Here is a 25,107-nt window from a genome sequence, read left to right as displayed (position 1 = left end):
TGAAAACATCTAAATCGACAATAAAAATAAAATAAAAATGGGTGAGTGGTTTGTGTAACTGGAAGTTGCGTTAGTTAAGTTAATTATATTTTTCTTAACTTACAATACGTATTTACATATGTCTTGATTATCAGCTGTATTGATTTCCCCAGTGAAGCTCGTGCCCTCTTCTGACTGGAGCAGGTAACGCATCATTTCCCACAATGCTGCTGCCGCATCGGTCCGGAAGTGAGACGTTTATTGACAATATGGCCGCTGAACTGCTTCTGGATTTGGGCAAAATTGTAATTTGACAGCCCTCACTCGGCTGCAAATCAACCATTTTTGCCTTAGAAGTGTATATAACTGATGCATTTGAATGAAGGGACTCGCGAATCCACGGAATGGTGTCACTGAGCTGAGGAAACATTTAGAGAGTGAAAATCGTCATGTCGTTTTTCAAGAGGAAAGGTGAGGAAGCTCCCTCGTAAGGGTGTAACGTCAGCGTTTGCTAGCAGTAAAGAGAGTCCAGTTGAGGAAAGAGTAATGGTAGAAAATATTTACTCTAGTTGAGAATGCCGACACTAGCCAATCGGCAAAGCCAAGGGCGCACTAATACAGAGGAAATGTCTTTTCCTGCCGCCGCTGCTAACGTCAGTGACAGGTTAGCTTAGCGGTGGCCTCTCCATCCTTCCCTGCCTTAGCTAACGTTAGCTATTACTACTAAAATCCACTCTAACGCGAAACTCATAATTATCCCCATTGGACACATTGCATTTGTGTACACGAATAAGTGTGTCAAACACCAATTGGATAAGAGCAGCACTTTCTATGATCTATAATGTGATTAGACGACACTTGACTCAAGTGTTGAGCTGTAGTATGGCAGCTAGCGTCCTTTGGGCGTTTTTACACAGCCGTAATGCACAGAAGAATATGATACATTTAGCGGGAGTGGATTATGGTTTTGCCAGTTTCAGTTTAAGTCCTTAGCTGGCATAAAGGCAATGGACCTAGCGCTCATTAAGAAGCGTCGTCAAGGGTTTGTATAGAAATTCATCATCACGATCATACAAGTAGTATGAGCTAATTGACTTGCAGCTCTCTTGCAGCAAGCTGTGTTGCTTATCAATAACTACAGCATAACCAGCCATCGGTTTGGGTTACCCCCTCAAATTTTATTCTATTGCTACTATTGTTTGTGGTAAAATTAGAATACATGATATATAAACCGTAGGTAAAGAATTTATGCTGAAGAAATTATTTGCCATTTTAACAGCAGATCAAGCCCCCAGCAGGTCTGTTCCTTTACTGCTAAATTCACAAATAGGATGGTGTTTCAGAATACACTAATATACCACTAGGCAGCACCAGCTGTGCCTGCGTAGCCTGTGCTGTCCTGTCCATTATTTGGAGATTAATTAATCCTTACATTTGTTTACTACACCATCCCAGTCAGATTACAAGCAGCGTTTTCACAGAGCCATCTTATTTACCATAGGGAGATAGATTGACTTTTTTTTTTTAACATAACATTTCTTTTTGATAGATAGTATACAGCTGGACATGACAGGACAGATGGGAGAGGCAGTGTTTATGAGCTGGATTTAAACTTGAGACCACCAATGCTTATTCTGGAGATCAGCACAATACCTTCTCTGTCTAAACTGACTGGTAGTTATACATGAGTGCGAGATTGAGACTAATTATTTGTCCTGTGGGCTACAGTGGCCAAGGCAGCGGGCGTATCAGGTCCATTGCAAGAGCGTAATTATAAGGCTGTAGTCTATGATTCCACTTGCAGGACTCAGAGGAAAATACTGATAATGAGCACAGAGTCATGAGAGTCCATCAGAGACAATGTCAGTTTTCTTTGCTTTTCTTAACATTTTACCAAATCATTAATTCCATGGAATAGGCACAGTTGAAACCTACCGGAGCAGTGGATTAGAATTCCATCTGCATACAGTACAGCAGACTTTCAAGTCTTGCCCAGAATAGTACAATAGTCTCAATATTATCAGCATAATAGTGTGCATGTAACTGCACTCACTATGACACAACTCAGGGTGATTTTTCTGGGAATATGGGATCATTTTTTTCTGAACTGCCAGCACTATTGTTACACAGATCTCATCTTGGCCTTAAAGTGTAAACATTCTAATTGTCCGTAAAGTTAGCCGCCATTCAATGTCAATTGAGCATCTTCAGAAAGTGTGTCTTGATGGCATTGCATTGAGTTTTGATTCTCTGAATTCCTGCTTTTGGAGTTGTTCATGTTCACAGGTATAGTTTGTACTGCCAATGACACTTGTGGTAGTTCATTGATTCAAAGCTGCTATGCTGTCTATCTGAATGAGCTGGTTTATACTCGGTGTATCTTGTTAAGAAGTCCAAATCCCTTTTGTTCTTAATAACTGGAAAATCCATTGTGGCAGACTTGGTTGGTCCTAGAAATATATTTTTAGAACAGGGACATCTGTTGTTTTTGTACCAAGCTCCGTGGGCTGCACAACAAAGCTTGTTGGAGATCAAGCTTTTTAGAAGTTTTGGCTCTTTTCTGTGACAGTCTACTATCAGTGCCACCTGACTCTCTCCCATTCATTCACTAACAGCTCTGTTAGAGATGCTTCTCTCATAGAGTTTCTTCTGTACCATTCATCCAAGGCTCACAATGCATTATGTAATATCAGTGCTTGAAGCCTATATTTTGGCCTAACTGTTCTTTGTGGTAATAGCCTAATCCAAAGATATGAGTGTTGAGTCACTCTAATGAATGAATGGTCGCCAGAGTGTTTGCCGGTATGCACTCCATTCCACTGTAGTCTACAGATTTAATTTTCCAGTTGCCATGAGCCTGTTAGCCATTGCAGTATTTAATGATTTAGCATTTTTTTTCCCAGGTAAGGTTAGCTCACTCTTTCAGTCGGCCACACAACTGCCTCAAGTTGATGATACCTGATGATATGTAGATATTGTATAGACAATCAGCAAACTCTCTTAGATTTTGAGGTGTAAATCAAGCTTTGTGAATAAACTGGGGCTGTGAGTAAGCTGTCAGCGAGTCAACTCCACTTGGCTAAAGGAACATCTCTTTAATCTCCAGGTCACAAGTCTTACCAAGGACTCCAAATGCTCTCAGTCCTGCTTACTATCCCACAAAACAAAATGGTTATCTCCTCATCTGTCAGCAGCAGGGAGGAAGTAGGCCTGCGGTAAATTATTTGTTTGCATAGCTTAGGCTAGATATCCACGATCACTTGTATCATTTGAGTTCCTATGTCATTATGTAACTAGATATTTTTTCCCAACCTTTACACAGACACCACATCATTCCCATGCCTCACCCCCCCCCCCCCCCCCCCCCCCATTGTGAATCAAAATGCTCTAACATTCTCCAATTACAACGCTGCTCTCCTTTTTCCCCCCACAGCTAAAAGCAAAGAACCTGAGAGAGTGGCAGATGCTAAAGTCAATAGAGGTGGGTACAGTGTTACCTCTGTAGAGTTATGAATGTGACACAGTGTTGTTGAATAGAGAAAGCCTTTGTTTGAAGGATTTGAAAACACCACAGACAGCGATATCTAACGGTATCTGTGTGTGACCTCAATTTGAATTGGGTTTGCTTGAGTCAGTGATTCATAGAAATAACCCAGATTTGCTTAAGAAGACCGTATGGTAGTCTGTTTGCTAAGTTTAAACATAGCTGGTTAGATTGTCACGAGGACCTAAGTTTTCAATGTGACCTCTAGCTACTAAGTGAAACACATACACACTCAAACAAACACTGAGCAGTCTGTCTTCTCTATCCCCTCTCACACCCTTAGGGCCTCTGTACACTAACTGGGAGCTCTTTCAAAGGACCTCCACTTCAGTCAAAAGACCTTTTCATACAAGTCTCACCGATGCCGTACTTTCAGGCTACTCAGGACTTGCTTTTAGAGGTTATTGAGTTTTTCTTTATTTTTCTTCTTTATTGCCTAATCGATCCTCTCTCCCGCAGCTCCAGCTCCAGTCAGCCCGCACTCTCCGTCAGTAGGACTGAGGAACCACCATGCCATCCAGGAAGCTGCCGGGCCCAGCCATGTGGCGATCAACGCCATCTCCGCCAACATGGACTCCTTCGCCCGTGGTCGCACCGCCATCCTCAAGAAGCAGCCGAGCCACATGGAGGCTGCTCACTTTGGCGATCTCGGTACAGAGCCTGCATTCATGTGTTGTATATTGTTTTCATTGATAACAGTAAATTTATAATAAACGGCAAATTTATTTTTGGCCTAGATTAGATGAAACTTTAATGAAGCTAGGTTGCTGCAGCAGCAAATCAAGAATAGAGCAAATGAGGTGGTATCAAACATAACTGACAATGACAACACTAGAAGGTATTAAGGAGAATTATATTAAGGAAAAGTATGAAAATATCTGAATTACAGCATGTATGGAGGGTGTGCAAAATAACTATAGCACAACATACTGAGGCAAAGAAAATAACAACAAATGGGAAAATATGAGGAAGTATACAGAATGTGGAAGGTATCCCCCTATTTCATGGGAATTATGTTAAGGTGAACAAGCTTTCTCAGAAGTCTCTCCTATTAATGTGCTGTGGCCTTACTTGAGTGTGACACGACTACATTAGTGAACGCTGGTTCTTCAGCCACTGGAATGGCTTAAACTGCCAACTGGCTTGTGCAAGCGGCAAGCACTCCTTGGTTAATCCTGCGAGGCACTTGCACCGCTTCATGCATCAGTTGGCCTTTTGACCGGCACCTAAACCTTCAAAAGCCTTTCAGAATGACGCCTTCGTCCTCGGAGTCTCGCTTCTCACATGGTCAAGAAAAAGCTCTGACCCTCTAAAATTAGATCCTGTACATTTTAGCCCGACAGATGAATTTCATGAATGGCGTGATGTGAGGCGGTGACTGCGGAGTACTACAGGGTTGTTGAATGACAGCGGTGACAGGGCCTGTAGGAGCATGTCCTCAGAGAATGGCGGGGCTGAGTCAGGCAGGGCTGGAGGAACCTGTGCTGCAGCATTGAGGCCTGGATGGGAATTCTGAATGACGTGAATTCTGAATGACGTGCTCCACCGCTTTGAGGGCAGCAGCTTTTACACCAGGGAGAGGCGGCAGGGGGAGGGAGAAGGACGACTTCAAGAGGCAGCAAGGGTCAATTTCAGTATCAGCGAATAGTCAGCTGTGGCAGGATGCCCTAGAGCTGATACCACAGCCACACAGAACTCATAGCTAGTACAAGTCAACAATTTATTTTTACAAATCATCGACCTGATCGAAGTAGAAGCTGACTAGCGGTGTGAACCATAATGTTAAAATATAAATATGATCATGTGATTTACTGGGTCTCAGTCAGTAGAGGTTGAAAGTATATAGGGTAGATGGTAGATGAGACACGCATGCTGCCTGGTTGTCGTGACTCCTGCAGTATTAAAGTGGGCTTAGACTGTGTGATCCTCTAGAAAGTGGAAGAGAGTGATTGATAAGCATCTCACACTCTGTGACAGCACTTGAAGCACTATCTTGTCTTCAAAGATCACACAACACAATGAAGCCTCCACCCAGGCTCCAGTCTAACTACAGCTGGTGCGTTCTGATGCATGATCCAGCAAGTGTCATGTTTGTAGATGTTATCAATGAATGTGCTCTTTGATTGGTTGTTTGTTTTCTGTCACTCTAAATCACCATACAATACCATAGACACGCTAAGTCCCTATAGGAATACTACTGGAATATTAAAGTGATTTTTCGCTCTGTATTTTTAGGCTGTATTTTAGCCTAGCTTTCTTTTCTCTGGCTTAGGTTGTTCCATAGCCCAGTTTGTCATCTGTCTTGTCAGCCCTGTGCCTAAATTAACCTTTTTGTGCCAGCAGTTCAGCTTCCTGATAGGAGCCACAGACTGAAACTATGTGAAATGTGACGTGACTGCCACACCCTCTCAAAGCGCCAAGCTGGGCACACCTTATTAGGCATTGTGAAGTTGTACAATAGCACACCACTGCAGGAATCTGATTGCAGAACATCCCACGCTCCCTCTTCAATACTCTGGCATTGTTAGACTTCCAGTCAGGTGTGATTTCACTGTCAAAGGTTGCTACGAATGCCAGTTGCTGACCATTTCACATTATATACGCATGAATGCCAAGACACACACTGTCAGATGCTGTCTAGGCATGATTCTGATAATTTGTCCGTCCTTATCTGGGCCAAATCATCTGTGAAGTTACATAGTGTAAGGACACGCTTAGACAGATACACAGCAATAAATTCCAAAAACAGACTTTAAAACAAACATAGAGCACAAATTAAAAAAATTAAAAAAAACAAATTTTCTGTCATAATGGGACAGGGAAATGGAACACAGAAAATTCAGTCTTTATCTTTCACGTAATGTCCTAGCTCCCATCTACAGACATTTTACATTCCTCATAGTCAGCATCTGGTTTCATTCAGCGTAGATGAAAAATGGCGTGAGTGAAAGCAAATGTGTTGCACATCCTGCTATTTGAAATTCAAAATTGAGAGTAATCTGAGACTTGAAGCAGTGTGAAAACCATTATCATCTAAACACAGGGGTTTTGCTAAAATTTTTGTTGTGACTCTCACAATGATAGACCTGCTGTTACTCACATGTAGAGTACAACCATTTGATTGTTAAATGAAGTATGGATAATTACATATTTGTGTGTGTGCTTCAGTGATCTCAGCCTTTCAAACACAATTTCTACTAAACCTTATCCATGCACCCTTGAAAAGTCTGAAAAGGTATTGAATTATCTACATTTTAGGGCCTTAAAAAGTATTAAAAATACAGATATTAAAGGTTATTTTCCCCACTGTGTAATGACAGGCATATGGTTCATTGAGTGTTAATACAATATTTGAAACATAGCTTGTTTTCATTTCATCAGCTTCAACATACAGAATTGGACATCATGTCTATAAACAAGTAATTTCCTTCTGTCCATCATTTTAATTTCCTTTTAGTAGTTTCAGAAGTTTCACAAGCTCTGTTCAACTCGGAATAGGCTGTTGGCAGCTTTTTGTGTCGTTATTTTGGTTGTGAAGTTCTTCTTAAATGTAATTCCAGGCAGCAATAAAATGGTCTTAAAAGTCTTAAATTTCGCTTTCTGAAACCTGTAGATACCCTGCTAAGTTGACCTCTACTTTTTATTTTTATTAATATTTTTTATTTGTGTGTGTTTGTGTTCCAGGGCGCTCCAGTGTGAACTACCTGTCCCAAGAGACCCGCTCTCGACTGTCCAAGACGGTGGACCAGATCCTTCGGGACAACGTGGCGACGCCCTACTACATCCAGTTCATGGAGCTGCAGGGCTCCGACCACCTGGTTCGCTTCTGGCTGGAGGCTGAGAGCTTCCGCTCCACCAGCTGGTCGCGGGTGCGAGCGCACAGCCTCAACTCGGTCAAACACAGCTCCCTGGCTGAGCCCGTCCCCGCCTCCCCGGACGGCGCGGAGCCAGAGGTCCTCCACCATCCTCCCGGGGCCTTCACCCCGATCCCCCAGGACGGTAGCAGTGAGGGCCCCACGGCGCAGCTGCAGCACCGGGACTCCTTCAGCACGGAGGCAGGCCAGAGACCTGGCACGCCCCGAGCAGAAACCCCCAGCAGGCAGCCGCCCTCCAGGACAGGGACGCCCTTCAAGCTGCAGTCGAACAACGCCCTGAGAGACCTCTCTGACAAACTCATGAAGAGTGAGTCGGCTGGACAGAGCCAGTCTTTCATCTTTTTAATTTTTTTTTTTTATTTGTATATGCCTCCTCAGTGGGCTACAACTGTTTACTTCATTCAGGAAGTGTTGAATTCAGGAGGTGGTTTTCATTATACTGAAAAATTGGGAATGGCTGCTCTTTAACACGTGTCTTTGATCAGATTACAATCCATGATGGTCTTTGGAGCTTTTACACCTGTATTTTTATGTAGTGAAGTGCTATCCGATTACAATCCAGTCACCCAAGACGCATGTTAATGCCAGGGGTAAAAGTGGTCTTGGAATTGACTGTTAAAGCTGCACTAGGTAACTTTTCACTTTGGCAGCCTTGGTTGGCACTGAGAGATAACCGTATGAATGACAGCATGACTCGCTCTACTAGTGTCTTGCAGGATCACTGGATGATCAGCATTTTGTCTCTGTGTGTTTCAGGTATAGAGAGAGATGCAGTGAACATCTTCACCAAGTACATCTCTCCAGACGCTGCGAGGCCCATCCCCATCACCGAACAGATCAGAAACGACATCGTTGGTAAAATATGGATCTTCCATTAGCATTCCAATAATTCATTTTGTGGACTCTCTGTTCTAAGAAACAAAATACATGTTGCTGCATGTTCACCGATGCCCAACTGGTTAAAGCTTTTTCTTGGAGCTTAATGGACTGATTTAATTGATTAAAGATAAGGTAACAATATAAAGTAACTATGTTATGTGTGTACTTCCATACTATATACCATCTGTGCTCTGGTTGCAGTCATTACTGAGACAATTGTGTGACTAGAACTAAAAGTCATCCTCTTAAATGATACACTGAATATTTCTCTCTCTCCTCTGTGCAGCTAAGATATGTGGAGAGGATGGGCTGGTGGACCCAAACTGCTTTGTCATTGCACAGTCAGTAGTCTTCAGCATCTTGGAGCAACAGTGAGTTTCTGTCTATTCATTTTCTCGAGGAGTTAATGCTCCAACAACAAGGTTTCCCCATCTCCATGTTTCCATACCAAGATTAAAGTGCAGCTGCTGTCCTTTGTCATCTTACCACCTTGACGTCTACAGGAGCTGTGTATTTATCTCTGTTCTCCCACTTGCTCTTTAATTCCCAGGCACTTTAGTGAATTCCTGCGGAGCCATCATTTCTGTAAATACCAGATTGAAGTGTTGACTAGCGGCTCTGTGTTCCTGGCGGACATCTTGTTCTGCGAGTCGGCTCTTTTCTATTTCTCTGAGGTTAGTGGTTCCAGCAGCTCCCAAAACATACATTTATTTATGGCGGCCCATCATGAACACATTTTCCAAACTGATAGGATAACACATTAAAATCTCTTCTTGTGTTGTACACACACAGTTCTTGCCACTGCTTGACTCTAACCCTTGTCTTGCCACTACCACAAAAAATAAGAATCTGGGGTGCCCTGGTGGCTCACCGAGTAGAGTGCGTACCATAAGGCTCAGTCCTTCCTGCAGCGACCCGGGATCCAGCCCGTGGTCCTTTGCTGCATGTCCTCCCCTTGCTGTCTCTCTCTCACTATGTATAAGCAGCAACAAATCAGGGACACAAAAACAACTTAACAAAACTTTATAATAGAAATAAATATGATTGCACTGCAGTAAAATCACCCAACCTATTGACATATCGACATATGACACAGAAGTCATAATTAACGCTGTGTCCATCTCCCCGTAAAAGTCAACATTTGGCACAGTAAACAATGTAAGAAAGATGTGATTACTGTTTGAGGAGTTAGTGAATAATGTACAGTGAATCTCATTTTAAATGTCCTGTGTGATCTGTATCTGTATTTGCCTAGTACATGGAGAAGGAGGAGGCGGTGAATGTGCTCCAGTTCTGGCTGGCAGCAGACAACTTCCAGGACCAACTAGCAGCGAAGAAGGGCCAGTACGACGGCCAGGAGGCCCAGAATGACGCCATGATCCTCTACGACAAGTAGGACATGTTTCTGTCCTCCAAGACATCGCAGTGGATTTTGTTAAAGGAAAGAGTTTTGAGCCGAAAGTTGAGGGTGCCATGATCTAGAAGTCACTTAGTCTAAAATATTACTTTTCTTAAAGCAAGTGACAAAATCAAAATAGAAGTATAGCCATCCTAAATCCAGTTATGTGTATACACTGCATGTTCATTGCTCTGTGTCCTCTCCAGGTATTTCTCACTCCAGGCCACCAACCCTCTGGGCTTTGGCGACTCTGTGCGGATGGAGATAGAGTCCAACATCTGCCGAGAGGGAGGACCGCTCCCCGACTGTTTCACCACTCCCCTCAGACAGGCCTGGACAACTATGGAGAAGGTCAGATACACTGATAGCTACACACTATCCAATCCAGTTCACTTTATTAACCTTTATTCATCAAAAAAGACAAAATACTAGAATTGAAATTGGACATAAAAGGGCAGAGCCACTCAAAACAATATTTGTGAACATGAAGTTCTCTCTTAAAGCTGAAGAGAAGAACAACAAGACTATTTTCTCTGATGTCAACAAGATATTGGAGCTGGAATGCCTCTTTTCTTAATTGGAGACTGAATTTGTGGACCCATAGTGTTTGTTGGAGGTTTTACACTGTAATGTGTTTTCTGCTATCGCAGTGCCATTAATTTAGAGTCATAAATCCTGCCCTGATCCCCACAAAATCCCTCTGGTTTCTGCTTTTCTGTCACTTCTAATTGATTCTCTGTGGAAATCTTTGGAGCAATTCGTATTACAGATCGTATTACAGATTATGGGAAATTTTGCTCTCAGGTTTTTAACTATGTGAGACAATAGGGAATGTTCAGCCTTCCAGTGCCCTAGTACATAGGAATATGAATCCAGTTATTTTCCCCTTTAAACATTGTTTAAGGAAAAGAGGTTGATATTTTAGGTTTATGGTTCAATGGCATAAGGTACATACAGTTGTGTCTGTTCATTGGTATTTTCTGTATTTTCTGCTTGAACCGTTCCTTTGAACTTTGTATGATCCTGTTGAGGCTTTTGTATTGTAAATCACTGACAAACTGTGTCATTACACTGCTGATAAAATGCTCCTGCCCAAAGAATGATGGTGAACGCTAATGTCAGCACACAAAGCGCAGTAACAGACCTTTGTAACTTGGGTTCAGAAGAATATGTGGGGTCTTGTTGTTTTCTAACAGAGTTTACCCCATTTTGCGTTCCTCCAGGTCTACATGCCCGGCTTCCTGTCCAGTAACCTTTACTACAAATACCTGAGCGACCTCATCAACTCAGTGCGGGCGGACGAGTTTGTGAATGCCAGCACTCCGGGTCAGGCCGGGCCGGCGGACAATGAGCGTTCAAGTTCAAATTCCAGCGAGGGCTCGCAAACTCAGGTGACCCTGCCCTCGACCCGCGTCTTCAGCCCCTCCAGGGATACACCTCTGTCCGCTGACATTTAGACCCGTCCCGTCTCGTTAGATCACTAAGAAACAGATTTTTGTTTGTGCCGAAGGGTCATTGCTGTCAGTTGGTAGTCTCTACAGGCTAAAACAAACGATGATGTTACCTCTAATGCCGCTAAACCTGCAGTATCTTATCTTCACTACAGCAAGGTACCAAAAAGGCAGTGGTGAAGATCCTGAAAAACTTTGATGAGGCGATAACGGTAGATGTTGCCAGCCTGGACCCAGAGTCTTTGTACCAGCGGCCATATGCTGGGTGAGTCTTGCCTCTCTACTGCGTCTTTGCTGTAAATTGGGTAAACAGACTGAAAATCAGCCTTTGCCATCAGCTCTTACACTTTGGAACGACCTTCAGGAAGAGCGTAGGCTGACTAAATGTGTATCATCTTTTAAATCGCCCCTTAAAACTCACTTTTATAGACTTCCTTTTATGTAATGATCTTTTAGTAATTGTCCTTGACTTCTCACTTTGTTTTACTTTTATGTTGCCTGCTTTGCTTTCACATTTCTTGCTTTACCCACATTGGCTTTTGTATTTATGCTTGATTTTATCTGTTTTGTTTTTTTACTCTCTTGTTAAGTGCTTTGTAAGTGTGTTTTGACAAGTGCTATACAAAACTAATTGTAGAAAATCATCTTTTTCAAAGACATTGCTGTACTGTGTGTGTCTTTCCTTCATTGAGATGGCAGTTCTCGAATGGTGACACGCACACACACACAGACAGATAGGGTGTGTGTATGGCCGGTGGCTGCCTGAAGCTCAGTACTGTCCCATTTGCTCTGTCTGCTGTCTTTATGACTCTCCTCTCCTCTGCTCAGAAGGATGACGTTTGGGAAGGTGAATGAGCTGGGCCAGTTTATCAGGGAGGCCGAGCCAGAGCCGGATGTGAAGAAATCCAAAGGTACGATGCACACAGTTGTCTCTCCCCTTTTCTGCCTGTCTGTCTCACTAGTCTCTCTTAGTCTTTCCCTTCGCCCCCTTTCACTTGTCCCCCTCTTCTATCTCTTTCTCATTTCAGTGAAGAACATCTACTCAATCCCTATGAATATAGTCTCATCCTGTGGCTGCTTCTATACTCCCAATAGCTCACAGCCTTCTAAAATATTGAAGAAGTTTCCCTGCCAAAAAAAAAAAAACAGTATCCACTACTCTTAGATCTTAGGGAAGGATAACAATATAAAAAATCCATTATTTATTATGTCCTAGAGCGCTTTTTCTAGGACTAGAATAGAATACCTGGAATGTCAGAGACTAAACATTGTTCATTTTCAACTAGACTCCACAGCCCAAATAGCTAGTGAGAGTCTTACTAATATCTAATATATACTAATTTATACTGCATGCCAACAAAGGAAATATTATGCATATCTCACAGCAGAGTCTAAAAAAGCAGTGAGTACTTAAATATGTGAGGATTAACTTGACTTGACTCCATCTTGAGAGTGCTTTTATGGAGCGAGTGGGATTAGCCCATAGTTGGAGCAGTGCATATAGTTCCAGGTACAAGCTATAGATTGCAGACTGCACTTTATGATTTGTGCTTACTAATGTAGTTCCTTCTGCTCACTCAGCCGTCTCTCTCCACTCTCCCTCAGGTTCCATGTTCTCTCTAGCCATGAAGAAATGGGTCCAAGGCAACTCCGATGAGGTGAGACAACAAGATGATAAAATGCTCATAAATGCTCATTCAAATTCAGCTTGTGTCATTATTCACATGCCATCCCCTCTTTCTCCCTTCTTTTCTTTCTCTCTCTCTCTCTCTCTCTCTCTCTCTCTCTCTCTCTCACTCTCTCTCCATCGCCTATGATTTAATAAAGCAGAAAGGCCTCAAAAATGATCTTTTAAAGAATATGATTACGAGTCTTTGGAGTGAATTAAGGTTGTGACTCATGCTGTCCTTCTTGCTTTTAAGGCCCAGGAGGAGATGGCGTGGAAAATTGCCAAGATGATCGTCAACGATGTCGTCCACCAGGCAAACCATGACAGCCCCGGCAAGGCCACCAAGGTAGAGACAAACATAGAGACAAACCAACAGTAGTAGTCTGTTCCCTGTGCAGTGACATGTGGGGACGGGACTATAACCGGTATTACTATATATCACGGTAAAAAAACAATAACGGTTATTACACTGCCCCTCATTTTTATTACCGTGACTACCACGATAACCGGCACCTTGTTGGGAAGCTGAATAGCAAACGCAACAAGTCACTATTTTCCATAAATATTTTACATATGTTCTACAGTCTTACATTAAAACATGTTCAAAAAGGAGAAATGTCTTGCTGTTGACATGGTAAACTAGTTTTTAAGTAATTGAAGCATATTACAGGACTGATTTTAAGGTTTTCATCTTATTCATAATTATTGGGATAATATCGTATATAGAGATACTTTTGGCCAAGATACTCATATACTATACTATACTATACTATACTATACTATACTACAACTCTTCTGAAAGTGTTCGCTCTGTCTGCTTGCAGTTATGACCCTGCTGAGGAACCTAAGGACTGTCGCTCCCTCCAGACGCTGGCCAAGCCGGTGATGGACTGTACACAGGGCTCGGCCTGCAATGAACTGCATTACTCTGAGGAAAGAACAAGGCGTTTTATCACCTCCCTCATCACTGTGTGCGTGTGTGTGTGTGTGTGTGTGTGTGTGTGTGTGTGTGTGTGTGTGTGTGTGTGTGGCTGGCTGGCTGGCTGGCCGCGTGCATGGGCGAGTGATTGTGCACGCGTGGACTAATGGAAAACTTGAAGTACATCATCGTTCCCACCTTCCAGCTCCATAACACTATGAAGGTACACGTGTGAACGGCAGAAGCGAAGCCGAGCGTTTGCAGAGTGGCGTCAGACCTCCACAACTCACTCCTCGGGAAGAAAAGACTCGGTGCGATGCGAAGAGAAGGCCGACGTTAAGGAGCAGCATGTCCAGTCAGCACCGTCACTGCACTGCTGTAGCCATGCCGTCTAAAACAAAGGATCTTATTTGGGACCTATAGAAGACTCCACAAAGACTTGAGTTATCCTCGCTCCCCCATCGCACATACTCTCGTTCCCTCCTCATCCTCTCCTTTTATACCCATTCCTTGTTTTTAGATGAAATTCTCCTCCAAAGGGCCGGCCAAGTTGGGTTTAAGCGGATGAAAATCACCAGTTTTGGGCGTTTGTACAGTTTTTTTTGCATATGCACACGCTTTCCTCAGCCTCCCTGGAGTATTTTTTTTTTGTCGGCTGGTCTTACCTTGGCAATTTATGTACTGTAGAACGTCTGGAAATGTGATAGTGAAACCGGAAAGGACCTGATTCACTTCCCGGTCTGGCCAACCGCCTGTAGCAACCTCCTGGCACCTTGTCTAGACTTTACAGAGCGTAGAAGAAGAAATACTCCCTAATGAACTGAAGTGCTACAGCTGTAATGGAAACTCCAGACTCCATGTCCTAAATGTTCTATATATATATACTGTATATATATGTACTGTATATATATATAAATATATATGTAGATTTCTGGTTTACCCCATATATTAATGTTAGTCCTTTTTTTATGGTGATCGTTGTCTTTTTTTGTATGCATCATTGAAGACAATTTCAATGACGACTGTTCAACTGGAAAGTGTACTCAGTGAATATAACAGTTTTATTTCATTTGAGCCTTACTGAGATGTGGAAAAGAACCAGAAAGACTTTTGGTACTATGTACCACTAATGTTTTCTGACATGTACGTGTACTTAATCTATAATATATTTAAATTGTGTTTGATTTAAATACATATATTATGAAATGCTTGTTGTTTGTGTCTGTCCTCATTTGTTTTTTGTTTGACAGAGCTGGAGCTTTATTGGTATAGTGCTGCAGTTTCAGCCAATTGAAGGCTGTGGCTAATATTGTTTTTTATGCACTATATACAGTAAACATGTTATGTTTAGAGCCAATGACTTTATTTTGTGGTATTCAGATAATGATAAGATTTATTTTAAGATGTGATAGATGAATATGCTTTCAGATTCCTTCCTGTTGTACTGCATAGAGGGCTTGGTTGGACTATCATGATTTTTGACCAGGCGGGGGCAATGTTGACTATATTGCTACATGAACCGGGACACCAGAGAAGAAAGAGCACAGTGATGATGAATTAACAACATAAAAATAAAACTGAAACTGGGTCTAGTTTTTTCTAACAATACGGCACCTCTGGCATATACCTAGGTGTCTACAGGTCCTGAAAAAGCCATAAACTCAAGGGCTTAAAAACAGCCTTATACAGTTAACTTATATAAAGCATTTTAAAGTCTTGAATTCACTTTAGAGGTCTTAGGAATATTGCGATTACCTTGTGCTGTAGCCTATTTCAGGTAAGAAATCGGTATAGCCGATTCATACTGCGTGCTTATTATACGTCTACATTTGTCATTTTCACGTCTGTCAATTGCCGCAATATATTAATATATTTTGTGCTAAGTGACATTAAAAAGGTAGGCTGTTCAAAAGTGTTGAATTTCACTTGATGAAACTTGGATACACCCTGGTACACGTGTGTCCCCTCTACTCCTGACATTAACTTAATAAAGATAATAAGCGTTTCAGATATTGCTTTCTTCAAATCATGAACGGGGCATGGCGTTAATGTGAGAAGAGGTTTCCAACAACACCCCACCTGAGAGACTACGCCCACCTGATTAGCTAGTGGTACACTATGAAACCGATAGTCACGGTTGCCGTTGTTAAAATAACCGATTGTTACACACCTGTGACCGCGTAATACAAATATTAATTCGCTAACCTAAAATCACCATTCATTGGTATGTGTCGCTTGGCAACCCTTTTATTTAGCTACTGACTAAACTACATTGCTAGGCGGAAAAAGTTTTATTGAAAAAACATTTATTGAACATTTTCACTGTTTTTATTGAAATAGTTGTGTTGCCGCTGTCTTTAGTCTTTGATGCTTTTTGCTTAGCTAAATTCCCTGTGCCGCGGTCTGAGAGGGGCCGGTGCGGCCAGAGGCATGCTGCGTCAAGATAGCTACAGATAACCTGGACTATACCGGAAAAGGGGCGATTTTGCCTTCAAAGTAAAAGCGTCACTATCACTAGGCTACAACAAGTTTTCTTGCCACAGACCCCTAAAGAGAAATGCGGATGGCTTACCTGCTCTCTGTCAAAAGTTCAGCTACTAGTTTCAACTTTACTGACGGACTGGATTGTGATATTTTGATGCACTTGCACTCAATCCATGTCAACGCTATGTCTCATTTTAATACATGGGATAATGTCAGTTTTTTTGACTGATCACAAACGCTCATGTGAACTGTACCATAATCAAATGTGTTTGAAATGAATTTGTATGAACTTGTGTGGATTTGCCAGGACTCAGGAGGGCCAAAGTCTCCAGCCTTGAGCCTATTTACACTACAAGATGATCTGGGCCGACTGTCAGGCATGATTGCCTGAGTCAGCGTTAAAATCGTGTAGTGTGACCTTAGCCGACATTGGAAAAGATTTTGTCACAGGGAACATTTTTACCGGTGTTGATTTAGTATTGAATAACCGTCAGCATTGTAGGCTACATTGGGATAATAGCGCAAAACTGGAATTGTCAGTCTTATAATTTCTCTAATTAGTATAATTCCCAGTGAATTGAACTGTAGTGAAATCTATTTATTTATTTGTTTTGCTGACTCAAAAACACTTCTGCAGCGCGTTCGTCAATCAGGCATTTTATTTTGAAAGTTCTGTCCGGAAGTTCTGCTCTTAATTGTCGCTGTCTTGACATTGGAGCAGACGCACTTTCTAAAACGCAAAGTGCATTCCTGTCCGTGTTGAGGCAAACCAAGTAGCCTACCTGCAGCCGTACAGCGGAGGGCAGCGGGACCAGCCGGTGCAGGACATGTTACACTGGTATCGGAATAAACTGCGCTGGAATGACAACTGCGCATCCCAGTTTTGGGTGTGACAAGTAGCCTATCTTGCGCGTATGTGTCCGATTTGGGCATTTTTTTCAGCCTGAGTGGACGCGCGGATGACTTGAATAGATATATTTTTATTAGACTAATTCCAGCTGCTGATGTGTTTGGGACGTTATTTTAGTGTTCATTTTTCCAGACCCGATGATCTGGACACACACACGCACACAGGGCTGCCGCTGCGGATATCAAATTGTTGACTGTTTGCCTGTTTTTGCGGATGTAGTGCTGGTCGGGAGCTGAAGTTGAAGTCTTCCTCTTGAAGGCGCGAGCTCCAATGCATTCGCTCCTGGAGCGGGAGAAGAAAGCAGAAGAAGCCGGGCTCGGGCTCGGGATCGATCTGAGTCTGTCTCCGGGCTTTTTGCCCCACGCCGCCAGGATGTTCAGCTGTGTGGGCTGCTTCTGGGTGCTGCTCTCCTCCGCTCTGGTCGCCGTGTGCAGCTTCAGTTTCATCTCTCCCGCCTGGATTGTCAAGGACCAGCTGAGGAGCGGCCACAGCCACAGCCACAACAAGGACTCCGTGAGCTTCGGCTTGCTGTGGCACTGCTCGGAGTCTCTGGACCACATGTACAGATGCTACACCTTCGGGGGACTGGGCAAATTCGCCGAGATCCCCTCCAGCTCCTGGCAGGTACAAACAGCAACCCAGTGTCCGTCACATCTGGGTGGAAGCATGGGGCGTCATGTGGGGTAGGGCGAGGTAGATATAAGGTACCGTGGCCATGCCTGAGTCCAAATAGGATAGTAGTTTTTGTAATTAGACTAGGAAAGCAAAGATCAAGCCAAATTGACAGAAATCTATTCGGAGGCCATGTGGGAAAATGTCCCTCTCATCAAGTCATTCAGTTTCTCATTCAGTGGGAAAATCCACCCATATGGGCGAGGTAGTTCCAGTTGTTTCCAATGGAGTTTCAGAAAATTCTCAAGAAACAAGTGCCAGTGTCGCTGCAAATCACTGCACTGCATCAAAAACATGGCACCCGGTTCCAGAAAATTCTTGAAACAAGTTGACTTACATTGGTAACAAGTGAAATTATGTCATCCTTTTGCCAGATTTTGTTATTTGTCCTATAAAAAATAAGATTTTAAGACTCAATACTTGAATTAAATGCCTTGTTATGATGGGTATGTTTTTCAATGCAGTTCAAAGGCTCTTTTTAAGCTCATGGTGGTGTCCTACCTCTAATAACTTATCACATTGACCAAATTATGATAATATCTCATCAGTAATCAACTATTACTCTATTTGTCCACAGAATTTTAGTTGTGAATTTCAGTTTTAATCGGCTTTGGAAATGTTGCTGTCATTGATATTAGACGCAGGGACTTGCCATAGATTTACTGACACCCATCCATGCAACACTGGAGTCAGTCATACATGCTGAATATAACATATGTGTCACAGTAAGTTGAATGACAGTAGTAGATAATTACTGTGGCACCGACTTCCCCCCTGAGTGTAAAGGAACAGACATTTGGGAAAACGCTGTGCATTTCAATCAAAAGCGCTCCCTCAGTGATCTGGAGGTGTATCATACAGCGCAGCATCTGCAGCACAGCGTGCCAGGCACACATCAAAGTTGCTGAAGTGATTGTGGCAGTGGCATCAGGCTGGCAGGCTGCTGACTGAACAGGGGTCCCTACTAGCAGTGATGTCGCTTGTATTTCACTGCTTTGAAGTTAGCCCAATGAGGGAATGTATGCGAATGAGTTTTCAGATCAGAGGTTTCACCCTCCACACTGTTACCTCTCCACCTGCAGTACAGATAGTGATACTGTTCTGTACTGACTCATATTCAACAACAAATGTCTTCAGGAAAAATCTTATCAAATAGGGGTTGATGGTCTGATGTGGATCTATCTGAGGGTCCTTGACATGAAAAAGTAAATTTAACCAAATCAGGAACTTTAGTTGCTATGTGAAAGACTCCATTATAACTGGTTAAGGCCCAGCCAAACAGAGTTTGGTAGCTTGTGAGAAACTCTTACTATCGCAGCAAAGCATTTGGCCCCTTCACAAGACTTGTATCTGGGCTGCTTAGAATTCATGCAAGTTGTGGGATCTTTTCATTCTTTATTGCAGCTAGCAGGCTTTTTGGACCCATCCACCCTCCACCAACAATCTCTAAAAAAAAAAACCCTGCTACAGTATACCAGCTACCTCTGGAGTTATGATTTATGTATGAAGGGGAATTAGCATTTGAAAGGGAGATATTAATAAGTGGCTGCTTGTGTGATTGTAGCACTAGGATCTGTGCTGAGGGAAGAATGCAACGCTTGGCTTTCTTTCTACAGGCAAGTGCAGGTGATGGAACTGCAGATACAGATATGCAGTACAGCGAACCAAACAAAACAGATTGGAATCTCTGTATTATGGCTGTAGTCTCATTTATATTCAAACACCTTCAACAGCTAGGTCCTCTACTGAACTGAAGCAGTGTAGATTTTATTATGCATCCTGTTTTAGGCTCATTTGACTAAAGTCATTTCACTAGTTAGCCAGTTATCAGGAAGTCAATTAGTCAGTCTTACAGTTATGAGCCAGCTCCATGCAGTCACTTAGTCTGCCAACCACTTAGCCAGTCTGTTAATGAGCGAGAGGCTGATGGAGGAGCTTTCCTGCACAGAGCTACATGTGTTATTACGGCAGTGAACCCAAGCGCAGGATCCTGCTCCCATAGCCATTAATAAAGGTGAAGGGGCCATTAAGATTTCATCAAAGCCACTTTATTACCCCACCACTCCTCACTGATGTGCAGATCGTTTTGCTGATGCCTTCCATTTTCAGACAACTCAACTTGTCAACAAGCTGCACACACACAAACACAAACTTGAATATGCTTACATAGGCAACATATACACATATTTGACACGTCGGTGTCTATGCGTGTACCCGCACACACACACACACACACTCACACACACACATCCACGCGCCCCAGCAGTCATCAGTATGTGTTCTGCTGTGTGTTTGTGTGGGAGTAGAAGATCTGTGTTCTCCATCACAGAGGAAGTGTGTACAGCTGAAAACTCATGCTGAGCCCTGCGGATGATGTGTGAGTGAACCAGGGAAGGACAGGACAGGACAGGACAGGACAGAGGAGAGGAGGAGGGCTGCCTGGGAGGCCTGGCCTACTTGTGCTTCAGTTTGTGTGTGGCTTTCTGTTCTCTCTCCATGTTGTCAAAAGCTTTTGCTCGGTCCACGCTGCCATCCAGCATCCAGCACTGCTGGCACTCGGGGGGGCCCAGTGTTGTGGGCCACCGCCAGGCTGCAGCCATGGCTGGCAAGACCGCCACTGCCACTTAGGCACACACACACACACACACACACATGACTCCAGCAAGAGGTAGAGGAGGGTAGCTAACAAACATGGGCTAATCCATGATCCATAAAAGTGGTTTCCCTAGAGAAAGAACAGGAAAACAGTCATTGCAGTCGATCAGTGCAGCCCAGCACCCATTAAGCTTATTGCAATAGCAAAAGGGTTTTACAAGTGAAGCTGCTGAAAACAGTTTCTGCCATAGAGTGGTTTGGACATAAATTATTCCTTGTATTACTTCTGGTTATTTCTTCATATTGTGCTGCCGGGTTGTGTAATTTTCCATCAGAGCAGACTTAGCATAGCGCGTGAGCATGTTTGTGTGCGTGCACGCATCAGCGCAAGCGTGTGTGTGTGTATGTTCAGTGTGTGTGTGTTTGTGCCGCGGCAGTGGGTTGCCAGGTTGGACGTGTTAGTGGAGGAGGTGTACTGTGACCTGCTGCTAGGTAAAGTGTGAAGGAGGAGGAGGGTGCCGCTCGCCTGCCAGAAAACATTTTCACTTTAACTTGTTAACAGCTTATGTGCTTCCAGCCGCTCCACAGCACTAAACACTGGAGCTGGATTAGCTTGGCCTCTTGCAGCAGCTAGCCAGCAGCTCTGACACAGGAAATAGTGTGTTTGTGTGTTTTTGACTGTTTGCTATTTCCCTGGTGGTGTGTGTGTGTGTGTGTGTGTTTGTGCCTCTCATACATGCCCACTGAATGTCAAGGTCGTGTAGCCTAAATGAGTCGTGGCCGGGCTCCAAGAACACTGATTGGAAAATGTCTGAGTCCATCGTCATCTTTTGTCTGTGTTTCCAGCACATGGCAGCATGACAAGACTGAGATTCAGGGCTTTGGAAAGGCATGTGATCGTCTCGCATTGAAATCCTACGACACAATATGCAAAACAATCGCTCCATGCTGTCTCTTCCATGTGTGCTCGCCAAGAAGATGAGTCATAAAAGTTATTTGAGATGTCCTTTTTTACAGCGCCTAATTGCCAGCTACCTATGAACAACACTTACTTCTACATAAACCCTGCAAGACTCTCTAAATGTCATTTCACCACCCAGTGAGCCAGAACTAGTTTTGAGCAGATAGATAACTCCTTTAATGGAATTCACTCATGATCCTTTTGTGGCTGGTGCAGACAGCTTTTGTCTTTGCCCTCTTTCATTCATTTCAATATTTAGAGAACGCTACACTGTGAAAAAATCACATTCCCGCTAAATTACAGTATATTGTTTGTGTCTGTTGATGTGAAACTGTTATTTTACATGAAAATCTACTTAAAACACTCAGCAATTACAACACTTAAAGGTACAGTTCTCATCTTTATTTTACATTGAACTGCCTTTTAGCTACATTTCATGTTATATTTTAAACCGTGAAAGGACACATTAAGGCAGGTGTAATAAAATGTAATGTAATATATTCCCTCAGATTGTAGAATAATACTATTCAAACCACATTTTCTGTGCATATACAGGCAGTACACTATGGGAGTAAAATAATTACCTGATCTAAGATTGTTACTAATTTGTGTGCCACAGTTTACACTCCTTGTGTTGCGCTGTCAAACCCTGCAGTGCAGAGCAGGTAACCGACGGAAACAAATGAACATTTCAATTTTGCAGCAAAGCCAACTTAAACCAAATCATGTGGGGAATACAAATAAGTTACTATCACGCGGTTGTATTTAGACTTAAAAGTCATTACAATAAGCCAGTGAGTAATATGACTATCAGTAATGATGACTATCAAGCCAATTACAGCAACTAACCAGGAAAAAATCACAATAACCATATTTGTTATTATATCTGACTCTTAAACAGAAACAGCAAATTGGAGGAAATAGGAAACTGGAGCTCCCTTTATTCAAATTTTATTGACAGTGATTTAATAATCATCTTCATTAGATCAAAATTAAATAATTTTATCAGGTAAGATAAATTTTACTGATTGTAAATATACATTGACAAACTTTAAGATTACCAAATCATGCAATATTTTTAGCTCCTTTTTATTTTTCCGTCTGTGTTTGTGGAAAATTCCACAGCACAACGTGAAATCCTGAAAAACAGTAAAATGACTGCACTGGAGATGGCATGGAGATCACAGCAGAATAGAGTGAATGCGCTGTAATGAAATATTTATTTTTTTCACTATGTATGATATGCACCCCTGTCATCCAGATCATGTGATCATGTGCCTTCTGTAGAGAGCGGCTTCCCCCGGGGAGTCACCAGTGAGCCCCGCTGCCTTATAATAAAATGATGGATAAGCTCCGGCCTTTATCTTACTGAACAACAGAAGAGAGAAATGAAGGGCCGTCCTGTGAGTCGGCCTCCGCCCCCGGAGTCAAAAGGTCCAACAAGACCCCCCACCCCCCACCCCCCGTTCCTCATTACAATGCCCCAGGAGTCAATGGATTCCCTGTCACTTTCTGAGATATACACCGGCTCAACAGTGCATTCCCACAGAAAAACAGCAGGACTAGCAGAGGACTGCAAAATCCAGTCCAAAGCCATCACTTCGTCCTTGGTGCAGGCTTGAGCTGGCCCTTAGATTTACTATAGCAGTAAAACCTCTGTTCAGACTCTACCTTTCTCTCTCTCTCTCTCCCTCTCTCTCTCTCTCTCTCTCTCTCTTTCTCTCTCTCTTAGCCTCTCCCCTTAATGCTAATGGGGGAACCTCTGTGGTGAAAACCATTTGTGTGGAAGTGTGTCTGCCTGCTATGAATGATGTTATGGGGTCTAATGCACGTGTTGTATTCCTGCCTCTCCCGTGGGGAGTGGGCTGCCCAGTTTGTATGAGAGACAAAGGCAAGACTGGCCCAGTAAAGAGATGCTGGGAGGGAGAGAGAGAGGGAGAGAGAGAGAGGGGGGGGGAGTGTCTTGTCTGCTGCATTCTCCTGCTGACCTCATTCTGTTTAGAGCTTCATGTACTTGTTACATAGGCATGTTCACCACACACACACACCTACACACACACACACACACTCACACACACACTCACACACACAGACAAGTGTGATTAGACGAGACAAAGTGATGTGATGTACCCACACGTACACACACACATACCACATTCACATGCACACCGTGTGATGAAAAGACTCAAAGCGATGTGATGTACCACATGCACACACATGTTCACACACATGTTCACACACACACACACACACACACACACACACACACACACACACACACACACGCACGAACACTGTTCTCACACACACGCAGCCGTGTGTGATCAAAAGAGACACTGATGTGATGTACAGTGGCTGTCCATGTCAGCACTAATACGGTAATTAGGGGTTGAGTGAGGGACGGCTGCGGGACGTTTGGGGAATAGAGAGACAGGAAGACAAAAAAAGAGGTAGATCCAGAGAGTCATTAAAATAAAAAATGCCTCTATTGTTATCTCCCAAAAAACGAGACACAATACAAGCTATAATATCCCTGCTATTCCCCTGCCCGCAGTACAAAGGACTCATCCTCCATCCCCACACAGCAATAAACCCAGCTGCATTCTCTTATCAGCTTCTATTGTAAAGTGAATTCCACCTGTAACCTCACAGCTACCGGCCGCGGCGTATATCCTCTCTGCTTTCCTCTGACCTTTACCCCAGCCTCTTGTTCTTCCTGCTCTGACTGTAAAAAAAAACAAAAAAAACAGAAGAAAGCGCGTGGAGAGCAGGGTGGATGAGAGAGAGAGAGAGAGAGAGAGAGAGAGAGAGAGAGAACAAGGGAGATGCGAGGAGGTCAAGAGTCATGTTTTACTACCATCTCTTCCTTCTAGTTGTTTTTCAGGAGACTGTTTTGGAACGGAGCAACACATCATCCGCCCCGGCAAAGCATACAGCTCCTGCTTTATGAGACACACATATCCTTGCCCCCCCCCGAGCTCAGCCTAATGCGGAGGGGTGTTTTGTGTTTGGTTGTCTGCTCACCTTGACTTAGCAGGTACCATAAATAGACTCATTACAGAAAGTACGGTGTACCGTGGCAGAAGGCCCTGGAACTGGAAGGGGAGATAGATGTTAGGTCCTTTGACGGCAAACCTTGCGTGAAATGTGGTGCGCTGACTTATTATCATACAGCGCATGTTTACTTCAAGGCCACCTTCTGACTGCTGACAAAAATTAATGGTAGTGCAGCGTGTGTACAGAGGAGCGTTTTACAATGATAGATTTAGGGAGGAACGGGCCGTTTGGATGGCATCCTAATTCTGATTAAACTCTTTTACAAGCCAGAACTTTTGCCTTTTCTCTTGGCCGGGCTAAGAAGCAGTTGTAAATCCAGTTGAATCCAGTTTGTTAAGTCCACTTTTGTTTTGTTTTCGACGGATATAACAGTGTTCTGATATATCAGGCTCATACTTTATTAAAAATTGAATAGCAGTGTCATCCACCTCTGATATGATGGAGGTGATGCGGTTTGTTTGACATTTTCATTGTAGAATTGGTCAATACACTGGTTGTCTATGGGAAGCCCTTAACCTGAATTGGATATTGGGTTTCAGTGGAGAGTTTCAATGTCCCATGATGGCCTAAATGTTATTTCAGAGGCTTTTCCACACAGCCATGAATACATTTCTGGGAGAAACATTGAATTTTTATAATGTTTTCTGTTTTTTTTTGGCATGACAATGGCAAAATGTATAGATATTGCTGCTGGTTCTCAAAAATCGGTTGAA

General features: G+C 43.1%; 2 protein-coding genes across 3 annotated transcripts in view; both read left to right on the top strand.

Moving 5' to 3' along the window:
* The first annotated feature begins 256 nt into the window (after positions 1-256).
* Positions 257-14,925, top strand: akap10 (A kinase (PRKA) anchor protein 10). 2 transcript variants are annotated; one of them, XM_071520822.1, is made up of 15 exons: positions 257-450; positions 3,413-3,460; positions 3,983-4,174; positions 7,208-7,705; positions 8,155-8,253; positions 8,564-8,648; positions 8,828-8,951; positions 9,533-9,669; positions 9,883-10,027; positions 10,900-11,067; positions 11,283-11,392; positions 11,959-12,038; positions 12,733-12,785; positions 13,050-13,142; positions 13,621-14,925. In XM_071520822.1, the coding sequence occupies exons 1-15, from the start codon at positions 429-431 to the stop codon at positions 13,624-13,626; spliced, it is 1,860 nt and encodes a 619-aa protein (XP_071376923.1). In that variant the 5' UTR covers positions 257-428; the 3' UTR covers positions 13,627-14,925. The 2 variants fall into 2 exon arrangements, with proteins under 2 accessions (XP_071376923.1, XP_071376914.1); XM_071520813.1 differs by having other exon boundaries at positions 11,956-12,038.
* A 2,454-nt stretch (positions 14,926-17,379) lies between these two features.
* The window catches only part of LOC139645158 (LHFPL tetraspan subfamily member 7 protein), an 85,634-nt gene continuing 77,906 nt past the window's right edge, over positions 17,380-25,107 (top strand). Inside the window, exon 1 of the mRNA XM_071520792.1 lies at positions 17,380-17,733. Coding sequence (XP_071376893.1) covers positions 17,380-17,733 — 354 coding nt within the window. The remainder of the gene's footprint in view (positions 17,734-25,107) is intronic.

This window comes from Centroberyx affinis, unplaced genomic scaffold (assembly GCF_046629955.1).
Source record: "Centroberyx affinis isolate AG114_WGS23_722 - 3 ecotype Tasmania unplaced genomic scaffold, CSIRO-AGI_Caff_v1 ptg000069l_1, whole genome shotgun sequence".
Lineage (NCBI taxonomy): Eukaryota > Metazoa > Chordata > Actinopteri > Beryciformes > Berycidae > Centroberyx > Centroberyx affinis.
Note: the sequence above shows the minus strand (reverse complement) of the source record. Positions and strands in the feature narration are given on the sequence as shown.